The sequence below is a fragment of the Mugil cephalus genome, chromosome 11 (assembly GCF_022458985.1).
Source record: "Mugil cephalus isolate CIBA_MC_2020 chromosome 11, CIBA_Mcephalus_1.1, whole genome shotgun sequence".
Lineage (NCBI taxonomy): Eukaryota > Metazoa > Chordata > Actinopteri > Mugiliformes > Mugilidae > Mugil > Mugil cephalus.
Window position 1 is genome coordinate 20,513,485 of NC_061780.1, and position 12,229 is coordinate 20,525,713.

At 40.7% G+C, this 12,229-nt stretch overlaps 1 protein-coding gene across 1 annotated transcript; it reads left to right on the forward strand.

The window, feature by feature from the left end:
- Positions 1-1,819: 1,819 nt before the first annotated feature.
- Positions 1,820-12,043, forward strand: cndp1 (carnosine dipeptidase 1). Its single transcript, XM_047599281.1, has 12 exons — positions 1,820-1,937; positions 2,154-2,264; positions 3,572-3,715; positions 5,306-5,468; positions 5,778-5,866; positions 6,517-6,714; positions 6,807-6,891; positions 8,167-8,327; positions 8,417-8,581; positions 8,680-8,821; positions 10,526-10,673; positions 11,796-12,043. Exons 2-12 carry the CDS (start codon positions 2,154-2,156, stop codon positions 11,872-11,874), a joined length of 1,485 nt encoding a protein of 494 aa, XP_047455237.1. The 5' UTR covers positions 1,820-1,937; the 3' UTR covers positions 11,875-12,043.
- Positions 12,044-12,229: the final 186 nt, after the last annotated feature.

Below are 12,229 nucleotides of genomic sequence, written 5' to 3' on the forward strand. Positions count from 1 at the left end.
TATGTGGCATTTTATTTATTACTTGCCATGAATAAATTTCATAACCAACCTTTTGTTATCATGAATGAATGAGCCATTTTCTGACGGCATAGATGCGATTTTTTGACACTATCCTCTGGGTATTTTCACTTTGTGAACTATGTTCAAATAGCAAATAGTTCAAACTGTGTGATTTGGAAAAACTTACAAGGTTTTTACTCTTGTAGTAAACCCACAGAGGCACTATCCTATAGTTGCCAGAAGGTGGCAGTATATACACATCAATAATTTGCCACCATGAAAACAGTTATATGTTCAAAGTATTTATAATAATAGATAAAATGCCACAGCTTTGTATAAGTAATGTGCAGTAAAAAAAAAAAAAAAAAAAAAAAAAAAAACTTCTACCCAGCAGAGGGTTGCAATTACCTCCTGAATGTAGCGGCGTGGCTTTAATTCTCTAATTCTCTAGATGAATTTAGTTCATTAATGCAGTGGTGTCAAACTCATTTTACTTTGCGGGACACATACAGCCCAAATTCGATCTCTAACGGGTCAGACCAGTAACATAATAGCATAAAAATTGATAAGTAATGATAGATTTTATTCATTTGTTTTAGTGCAGAGAAGAACAATTAAATTAGGTGAATGTTTTCATTTAACAAACCATTCTTTAAAAAAAAATGAAGTATCTCAAAAAAATAAGTGCCTTTTGGGCTATTTTGCTGTCTGCTGTTTAGTCCTGGGTCTCAGTGTTGTGTTCTGTCCACTTCTTTTACTGAAACAGTGGACAAATTAGGGATAGCAGTTATTTTCATTGAAAAATTGCTGTCTTCTATATAATTTTTGCACTTTGCAAAAATCATTTAGACCCTCTGACAGGCCGCTTTTTGCCCGCGGACCGTATGTTTGACATTAATATGTTTAACATAACATTAGGCCACTCACTGACACTAACAAATATTTAGGCTGCTTACTCCTGACAGAAAATAGATGCCGCAGTTGGAAGTAATATAGATGATTGCAGTGAGCTCTAAAACTATTAAAGAAGCTAAATTAAATAGTGGAACTGTATTGTCAGGTTTTATTTCACTACCATAAACCCTTCATATTTATGTCCATTGTTAATTCAAGAATAAAATTAAAATATAAGTTTTCAGCCAGGTTATTTTTAAGGCCACTTTTTTCTTCCCAGAGCCTATTGCCTCTTTTTTTTTTTTACTAGGGTTAAACTTCATAAAAGGTAAACATGTGCACACACTGAAAACGTTCAATCAGTCAACTTTCAGTTCAGATTTTCTCCGTTGCATGTAAACTGGGACAAAACCACATTCAGAAAGTCGAATTTCGAGCATAGCTTGATTAAACTGTACACGACTGACACAAATCCTGAAATCCTTTTTGTTCTGGCTCATACTGGGTCCCTCATAAAGTAACAGTGTGCTTTAATAAAAAAAAACAATTGATCAATCTATCCAATGAACATTAAGAGGTGATGGGTTGAAATATTTTCAGACAAACCCAGTCTGGGGTAATAATCTCATAAATCTGCTAAGAATACTTAGAAGTGACACAATGTTGAGTTCACCGCAACGGGACGCCGGCCTAATATGCGACAAGAAAAGCCGCTCTGCTTTTGTGCAACTGCTGGATTTGCTTGGAGACTCCAAAACACAACACAACAGGAATTCCACACGGTACTTTGTTCCTGCTGAACCCCGCGGTGAGCATTCTTGGAGCGAGATCAGTAGATTAGAGCGTAGTTCTTGTGCCTGTCAGCAAGAAAAAAATTGAATTTGTCAGCTGTCTTGGCAATGTATCAGGAAATGTTTGACTGTGTGACCCCCAGGGCCCAGTGCGGGGTGATATGAAGGGAGGGCATATAAACGGTCAGCCACAAACAAGGGGCCACAGTCTAGCTGCCTGAGGACTGTCGCACGCACATCCAGCAAGGAAAGGTAAGACGAAAGTTCATCCGCTGAGTTCTGGGAGAGTGCAGATCAGATTTTAAACAATATACTTTATGGTGCTAAATAATATGATTTTAAATAGACATTTTTACTTTATTTTTTTAAACTTTGGTTACAATTACTGTTAAGAAATCTGGAGTCGTCTCCTTGAAATTGTTTTTATACACAGACATCTGATGCATCACTGACTTATCCTCCCAACAGATGAGTCCTCAGATACTTTTCTGCGTCCTTCTGGCTGTTTCTGCCGTCCATTCTTTCCAGTACACGGAGCTGGCCCAGCACGTTGACGACCACCAAGAAGATTATGTGGAGGTACAAAAAAAAAAAAAAGTATTTGAGCCCCTTCCTGAACTCTTTGAGGATTTGGCTGAAATGTTCTTTATTGAAACTACAAATATCTTGCAATGTGATATCGATGCTGTGCTTTAGCCCCTGAATCTGAATTGAAAATCGTTCTGTTGTATTCTTCTGGAGGGTTGTTGGACAGCGGGTGTAAATAAGCACAAAATAGCATAAATACTTTTATTTATTCATCAAAAACACAGTAAGCAAAAGGGCATAAACGGGTACATTAAATGTTACACATCTGCAAGTGTAAGATAAAGAATAATAATAGTATAACTACCTGAGAAATAATCTGTAACTGACATTATTATCATTATGAACAGTGCATTAAATATATGTTTGATTAACATGAACAAGGTTTAGGTTTCATGTACAGGATAACTTTTCTCTCATTTTCATTAAGAAGAAAATCTAAATACAAAGGTATTTCATGGACAGATGCACTGATGTAGTTACCAGAACATTTATACACATACTTAAACACAATGCAAGACTCAAGAGGGAATTAGACAACTCGCGCAATCATCTAGAAGTGCCCACAGTCCCGTGTAGTCTGACAGCAGACATCAATAAAATAATAATTTCTCATCAATAAGAATTTACATAATTGATCACGCATGCAAATTCAGATGTGTATTATGCATTTTAGCCTTTGCTTTGTGTTTAGGGGAATGCATGGTGTTCACAGTGTTAAGGCGCTGGTCTTGTGCATGCAAACAAAGATTACTGTTCACGGGGAGCGCTGGGCTGCAGTCCCCCACACCTCCCCACCACCCCCACCACCACCGCTGCTCCAAGTGTGTGCAAAGATGTGATTTAATCCTCTCGTACATACCGTCGTCTAATTGGCTGGTACATAAATATTCCATACTTCAAACGGAGCCGTCTCTCAGCCCGGGCCGACCCCCTCCGTGCCTTTCATAAACGCTGCTTTAGATATCAGAGTTTTGTATCTGATTGCCCTAATTGGCTGGAAAACATTCTGTATCTCAAACAGAGGTTGGCTCATCGGGGAGGGCGAGAGTGGCAAATGAGCTGATTTAATCCTCAACACTCTGATACTGTACATAGCATTAGACCAGAAGTCACAGTTACATTTTTTTTACTGTAATTCCTAAATGCTTCATGCAGAGTCGTTGCTATTCAGTTTTTTTTTAAACATTGGTATAACCAGTAGGTTGTACAGAGTATTACACTTTGCAGGAAGACAGGAAGGATTAGACCAAGTTCAATGATGAGGTTTGGATCATTATGCATTTGCATGTGTTTTTCAGATTTTAAGGGACTGGGTCTCAGTTGAAAGCGATTCCAGCAACGTCCTGAAGAGACCGGACCTGCACCAAATGATGGAGATGACGGCCCAGAAGCTGAGGTCGATGGGAGGGACCGTGGAATTAGTGGACATTGGAGAACAAGAGGTGAGCGACAGAGCCGTCTCTCCCTCTCTCCTGCTACTACTCATAAATACGGCTTTAGATATTGGAGCTTTTGGACGTAATTGGTGACAGTGGCAAATGAGATGCCAGCTTCAAAACAGCGGCGGAGCGGCCAGGACTGTATCTACCTCCCCGTTGCTGACTGAGACACATCAAAGCTGCTTCCCAAACTCATTAAACATATAGTCTGTGTGTGAGGTCAAACCACGGGTCAACATTCCCAGCTTCGCACCAGTAATTAGGAGCAACATAGCATGAACTATCCCTGCATAATATTGTCTTGCTGAATAGTTAAAGCAGTAGCTGATGATCTTCTGACATCAAACTACAGTGTATTCATGTGGTTATTTCCGCAAAAACCAGAGGTGCAATCCTCTGTGCTTCTCCTTCCCATTAGGTTTAGAACACTGTTTCACACTTGAAATTCCTTTGATATTTGAAAAATATACGCACAGATCAAGAGTGCGGCTTCATAAATGTGGTGAAATCCGTCTGAATCAGTGTGTACTGTTGCCAAATGGAAAAGCGAAGCAGTCACAGCACGATGCAATAACTGAGTGGATTTTTATGTCAAAATGATTCAGACGTTGAAGACGAACTATGCAGTCGGGTCTTTCTATGCTTTTACGCTGACGGATTTTTTGTTATTTTAGTTGTTTGTCAAAACTTAGGTTTTCAGTTACATAGTAAATAAGAGCTGAATGGGGTCTCAGGGTTAGGAGAGATTTTCATAACTGAACAAATGATACCAATCATGGATGGACTGAAGAACTGGAACCAAAAACAACTCCAGGGAGTGGGTCCAGTACTCTGTGATGCTTTTTCACGTATCTTTATTTTTTACTTTTTCAGTTATTTTTATAATTCTTTTAAATACTGTGTATATAGTATATTGATTTTCCTGTTATATATTATGTATGGCACCTATACATTGCTGCTGCAACTGTGAAATTTCCCAGTTTGGACTGCTATCTATCTATCTATCTATCTATCTATCTATCTATCTATCTATCTATCTATCTATCTATCTATCTATCTATCTGGTTTTCAGTAAGTGAAATGCAGCTCAGCAGCATCTGAGCAAGCAAGTCTAATCTGAACTTTCCATTCCTGAGGTCCACGAATGTTTTGCACCTTGCAGTAAACCCTCCATATTTGTTCTCAGTAAGTCTTTTCTTTATGGTATACTTCAATAACGATACATCAGCCTCCTGGAGAGTGTTCTTCATTTGTCTTTTTTACTACTGAAAGGATCCTGTGTGCAGAAAAATCTGCATTCAGTGGCACAGTCAAAAACCAATCAACTCCACTGTGCCCACTGGTCCACCACTGGTTGAAGCCCATCAAAATGATTTGGTCAGATTAGTTGGAGAGCCTCCAGATTAACTTTCCTTTTTTCTTTTTTCTTTTTTTTTTGTACTGATAGCTCCTTTAAAAACATGTTCTGGGTTCACAGCAGCACCTTCCAAATGCAAATGCAACACTTTTGAATCAATAATGCGTGAAATTGTATGTAAATTTGCAGACGTTTGTGCTGATCTTTTGTGTTTTTTCGCTTTTGTGCCTGCACAGCTTCTTGACGGACAGATGTTGGCATTGCCTAAAGTAGTGACAGCTCATTTTGGCAGCGACCCTAACAAGCACACAGTGTGTGTCTACGGTCATGTGGACGTCCAGCCAGCAAAGCTGGAGGATGGCTGGGCAACAGACCCGTACAATCTGACTGAAATAAATGGTAACAGCTTTTAAACTCTACATTTGTCTGTCTCTGGAACCGAAGGGCAGAGTTTGCACTAAACAGTTGTCTGATAATGATAATGAATAAACTGAAATCCCGTGTTACTCCAAAATAGTTGTGACTCATCAGAGAATGAGTGCTGTGGGGGCCTTTGGATCCTCTGGATATCTGTGGATCATCCCACAGACACTTGATCAGTTTGGGATCTAGTGGATTTGGAGGTCGACATCTTGTGCTGCAGTTAATATATAAACAAGTGAGCCTGACGAGGGCCGTTGAATGAATAGACGAATGTTTTGTTTTTAGGCAATCTCTATGGAAGAGGAGCGTCAGACAACAAGGCTCCAGTTTTAGCCTGGATTCATGCTGTAGAGGCCTACCAAGCCCTCAACATGGTGAGAGAAATTTCAACATGCCACTGGATGGGTTTTTATGGCCGTAATGGATAAAATCCAATGTTTGAGCAAGTGGCAGCTGCAGAGGCACCATAGCCTCGAGTCATTCTAAAAGACAGATGAGAGCACTTATTTGTAAATCAGCTTCCATTGGAAATATAAAGAAGGGAAATAGAGAAAGCGGCCGGAGGCAATTCAGACCCAAAAGATAACTTCCATTTATTAGAGCCGACTGTGGAAGCGAAACGCTCAGGCTAGTGAGAGAGGAGAGCTGAGCTGAGCTAAAGCCAGAGCAAGTTGCAAAGTCACTGCGGTTTCTGCAAAGTCATTGCAGCAGTCTGTCCTCGCTGCTGGTTTGTCTTTGAGTTGGACATCAAAAAAAAAAAGAAGAAGCCTCAGCCAGATCCTGCGTGCACTTAAGAGGAAATAAGCACTGTTTACTGGCTCAACACCGAGGGTGTTGATAATGGCAGCTAATGGCTCACGATCCCAGAGTCTGCAAGGATGAAGATTGCGAAAATAATATTTCGCTCTCAAAGTTGTTTTTCAGATGGGATTTTCTTTCCCTAACGTCCTCCATTAGAACTGCTTGTGCTGCTGTCACTTTACTGCCAGACACATCTCATGGAGTTAATCTCACTTTCCACCAGGAGCTGCCGGTGAATGTGAAGTTTGTCATTGAGGGCATGGAGGAGACTGGCTCCAACGGCCTGGACGCCATGATCCTGGCCCAGAGAGACACCTTCTTCTCCGACGTCGATTACATCATCATCTCAGACTGCGGCTGGCTCAGCAGGCGTCCCGCCCTTACCTACGGCACCAGAGGCAACTGCTACTTCTTTGCAGAGGTCACTAATTTAGCGCAGATTTTTAATTTTTAATTTTAATCCAATTCTACGCTTCACTTCACAAGATTTCACGGTTATTGGTACGCTTGCAGGTTGAAGGACCGAAACAGGACTTACACTCCGGCGTGTACGGAGGCACTGTGATTGAACCGATGACTGACCTCATTGGCATTCTTGGTGAGTCTAGTTTTTAAGAAGCATCTGAAACCAGTTTATTCAATCATTGCTATCATACAATAATCATTGCAACGTGTCAGGCGCTTATACACAGGTTATATAAGTGTACATTTGAAATTGGAAGCTTTATTGTCACAAAATTACACATCTGAACAGTGCAAAACATTAAAAAAAACACAAAAAGACACCCATTCACACAGTCACTATTATCCACAATAACATTTTCTGCCGGCATCTTTGAGGTTTACACACTGTTTTGAATTAATACAAAAAAAAAAAGAAAACAAGTGAGGATGTGCTAAAGGTAGGCAAACAACTTATCCGGATTTGATGTGTCTCCCTACGGAGGGAAGCTTAAGCCATCAAAAACAACAACTTTTGACTCTGAGCCGCTGTGAATTTCCATGTGTCTTGGCTCTGTCGTCTGCATGTGCGCAGCCTGATTCCTACAGACTTGAATAGGTCCGGCTTGTAATTATTTCATGTACACACATAGCACCAGTAAATTAACTGGCATTGAGCAGACGACAGAGGTGAGTTGTGGGATGCAAAGCTCTGAACACTATATATCTGAACACTAGCAGGACTTCTTCGCTAACTAGAGACATGGCTTAAATGGCAACTGTTCAACAGAAACCTAACACAATGGGTTCACAACAATCACATGCAGGGCTGGGGCTGCATGATTGATCATTTTGAATAGCGATCCTGAGCCTGACCTTGGCCGTGTTTGCTTTAGCAGGAAGCTCTGCTAAATGAAAACAAGCACACCCTTTTCTTTCCATGACGTTTGAACAAATTCCAAATCTAAGACAATGAGCAATAAACTCAGCAGGTTACAGATATTGTCTTAGATCAGGCGCTTTGGTTTTGATATTTGAACATGCAGAAACACCACGTTTCCACTGTGTCTCGGCTCTCTCCTCTGCATGTGTGCGGCCCGATTACCACAGACTTGAATAGGTCGGCCTTTTGAAGACTTTTCACCCGATTTAATTCTTCCGTTTGTGAAACCATCGCTCCGCGAGTGAGATGCTTTTCTTACCACCATCGATTGTGCTCATGGCAGAGGCCTGTGGTGAGGAAGTCGGCAGTAATCAGAAAAAAGGCGCTTTAGCGGGGAGCTCGGCCGAATCAAAACAAGCGCACCCTTTTCCACACCATTTCAACAAATTCCAAAGCTAAGACAATAAACAATATACCCAGCAGGCTGCAAATATTCTCTTAGATGAGGCAAGAATGCACTCTGATCTACTTTCCCCCCCCCTCCCTCAGACACACTGATCAGTCCCAGTGGAAAGATCCTGATTCCTGGGATCAGAGAGGCTGTGGCTCCCCTCTCAGACGATGAATGGAAAATGTACCAGGACATCGAGTTTGACATGGAACACTACAAGACCAAGATCGGCGTCAGCCAGCTCATGTACAGCAACAAGGTGACAAGGGACAATCTGGAAAATGGTTCATGATGGTTTATTGTGTACAAAGAAAAGTGATTGTCATATTATATCCCATCTCTTCGAAGGTGGACTTGTTGGCTCACATGTGGCGCTACCCCACTGTCACCATCCATGGCATTGAGGGGGGCTTCTCAGACCCTGGCACCAAGACCGTCATCCCTGCTAAGGTTACCGCAAAGTTCTCAATCCGACAAGTCCCAGACATGGACCCTGCTATGGTCAAGAAACAGGTAAGACCTGGCCGTGGTTTTAGTCTCCTTTCTATCCCGTTTCATTCATTTTCTTTCTCAAACGAACTCCACTCTAATCTTGCTGCTCGGTGCCTTAGGTAACGGAGTACCTTCACTCTGTGTTTGCCAAGAGGAAGAGTCCCAACAAGCTGAAAGTCACTATGGTGATTGGGGCTAAACCTTGGCTGGCTAGTACAGAGCATCCTCTCTATGAGGCTGGAAAGGCTGCGGTCAAGAAAGGTAAAAAAAAAAACACACACATATGCGTCAGCTTTCCTTGACTAAAGGAACCTGGAACTACAATGTGAAGAGAACCCATCAATGCATACCTCGTGCATGCATTAATGTATTTCAATTTCCACCCAGAGAGAAATAGACTAGCATGCCTTTGTAGGAGTGTTCCACATGGTGCTGTTGTGTTTTCACCATTCTCATGCTGCACAAATGGTAATTTTCAAAATTTAGTTTGGGTTTCTACCTACAAATGTACATGTATGATACAAACTCAGTTGAATGCAGGCTTGAAATGTATTTCTGTGGTGTAGTGGTTGGATAAACATCTCCCTGTATAGAGGGTATTCATTCACTTCCACCTGAGGCCACGCCCCCTGAGTGGCAAAAATATGGTGAAATGTAGCAGTAAATATAGTGAGACCAGGGGGAAAATGTGGATTATCAGATCAAGTTAAGGACACTGGAGAGCGATCCATATGTCCCAGTATGGATTTGGAAAAATGGATCAGTTTCAGTTAAAATTAGGTAATTTTAATTATGAAGAATGTAGCTGAATAAAAGAGGCTAATGCTAAGAGCTTTACTGAGAAATAACGTTAGCCGTATAATACTGTAACGTCTCACTGGACGTTAAAGGATGACGAGACAAACTTATCTGACAGTCCTCCAGGACATAACTTAAGAAGTAACTTGATCAGGTAAAACTTCATTTAAGAAATATAGCATAAATTATTATTACCTGACACTAAATGTGAGCCACGGCGTCAGGTTTCTGTGCCTGGATTCCAGTTGTTTCTTTCTAAACGATCCATTTACTTCTCTTTTCTTTGGCTTTCGGGATCCAGTAAAAATACATCTCCGACTACTTTTCAAATCAGTTGGTACAGTCAATTGCACAACAGTTCTTCCCATTCTTTTTTTAGTTAGACAGTATTAGAGCCTATGATTCAAGCTAACGCGGCTAATCCCCACGCTCAACTGTCGCTTTTTGCCACTCGGTGGCCGTAACCACGGAGACTTCGCTAGCTGTGACGTCATGTGCGTACCCTCTATTGCTCCCCGGGCGCTACCCAAGTGGCAGCCGAATGCTCCAAGAGTGCACACTACCGTTTGGATGAAAGGATGGGTCAAATGCAGAGAGAGAATTTCCCCACGAGGGATCAATAAAGAAATAATTCTTTCTTTTTTTCTTCTGCCTCCTTGTTTAAGTATTTCTCCATAAATACAGGAAATAAAAGCAGTAGTTTTCTGCCTACAAACAGCAGATTATTTTTGTTTTCAAACAGCCTTTGTGAGGGTGTTAGCTGCCTTTAATCTAACTTTTATGGATGCGGTTTTATGTTGTCTTTTTGTTATTGCCTTTGGCTCCCCTTTGATATTTTTTTTTGCTATATGCCTCTGCTGTCGATTTTGTTCTTAAAACCCCGCTAATGTGCTTTGTTCCTGTTTGAAGTGCTCGGCGCTCAGACACACAGAAGTGCTTCAGGAAATCTGCAGAATTCTCCCACATATCCAGATATTGTATTTTGTAGAAAGATCGTAACCAAGGTGACAGCTGGCGATCAATTAATCCTTAGGTAGATAAAAAATGATTAAGGAATTAAAGGCAGACACTGAATGCGATTTCCAGGAAACAAGCACAAACTGCAGTTCGGGAAACTCAAGCAAACGTGTTTGTCATGCTGATTGTGAAATGCCCTGCCTTCTGCAGTTTTCAACATGGATCCTGATCTGATCCGTGAGGGCGGGACCATCCCTATTGCCAAAACCTTCCAGGATGTGACGGGAAAAAGCATCATCATGATGCCCATCGGAGGCTTCGATGATGGGCTGCACTCCCAGAATGAGAAGATGAGCAGGTTTGCCTCCACTGTCTGTGCTCTCATGTCTTTTTTATGTCTTTTTTACAGGACATTTTGAGTAGAGTGGGTTTGTGGAGTTGAACATGAGATGCAGGAGAAAACCTTACATGTCAATAGAGACAATGCAAGTGCTACAGCGTAGCATGTAGCGACAAAGTAGGCAGAAATAGACAAGCTATTTATAGAAGGCTATTTATGCGTATGTCAAGAAATTGATGGATATGCTACTCAAAATACACTTGTAGGCTTTATTATTATTATTATCATTATAATGTAAATGTAGTGAGATATTAATAGCTGAAATAAATATAGTGGTCCGGTTGCAGAAGGCCTTGTCAGTCTTTGTAGCTGCTGGAATTAGATTAGATTAGATTAGATTAGATTAGATTAGATTAGATTAGATTAGATTAGATTAGAATCAGAATTATTTTCTTTGCTCGGTCACTTCTAATAATGTATAGATACACTTTTGTCAGTGTCCTGCCCAGACAACAGCTTCACAAACTGTATAAATCAATAGTCTTCAACAGGGGGTCCGTGACCCCTAGGGGGTCCACAGAGGTACTGCAGAGGAGTATATATATTTAAATGTTATTATATTTATTATATATATATTTTATCCCCACAAATTTAAATTGCTTTAAATACATATTAACATGAATCCAACATATATTAGTAAAGGGACAAATGGAGGCTCCTTTCGCTGCTGAGCCAATAACGAGGCCACATATTACACAGACTCTGTCAGATTCCCCGCAATTGGCCAAGAGAGTCTATTCAGTCCCCAGGTAACACTAAAACTTGAATCTGTCAATTATTATTTTTTTTTATCTGTCAATTATATATACACACATACCAGTTAGGTATGTTTATGTGTACGCCAGTTGCACAGCTGCCCTACTGTTGCACATGTTTGAAATAAAAAAAGAATATCTGAATCTTGGTTAATGCAAAATGATAATTATTTATATTTATAAATAGCACTAGTTTTTAATATAGAACACATATAGTAGGTAGGGGGGTCCCTACTTAATCTCTCCATCAGTTTGGGGGTCCTTGGCCTGAAAAACGTTGAAGACCCCTGTTGAAACTAAACTGTTGTTTTCTTCCTTTTCCCAGGTACAACTACATTGAGGGAACCAAGTTATTCATTGCCTACCTGAATGAAGTGTCCAAGATCAACAACACCAGTGTGTGATGTTTGGTGGCATGCTCATGTGACCTCTTCAACAACCACTCAAGCTTCAGCTGTTTTCAATGTATCTATCTATCTAGACATTGTGATTCAGTGTTACGACAGTGTTATGTCAGTACTGTAAGTGCGCGTGTATTACGTATGTGTCATGTAGTAAAAGTTATATGATGCAGTAGTGCGTATGCATTTCTTTTGTCTGTTTTGCGAGAAACCGTCCCAATCTAATTTTATTTTACACCAGATTTATGCGCCACCGTAGAGCGATGTTTCGCTGCCAGCAGTCGATGCACAGTGTATATGGACGAGGCCTCAATCCAAGCTGCACCAAACTATCCAAACTAGTGATTTAATCTCATGC

Coding starts and splice junctions, on each gene's coding strand:
- cndp1 (XM_047599281.1), top strand. CDS start 2,154: ATGAGTCCTCAGATACTTTTCTGCGTCCTTCTGGCTGTTTCTGCCGTC. Junction 8,328..8,416: donor AGCTCATGTACAGCAACAAG/GTGACAAGGGAC, acceptor ATCTCTTCGAAG/GTGGACTTGTTGGCTCACAT. Junction 10,674..11,795: donor CAGAATGAGAAGATGAGCAG/GTTTGCCTCCAC, acceptor TCCTTTTCCCAG/GTACAACTACATTGAGGGAA.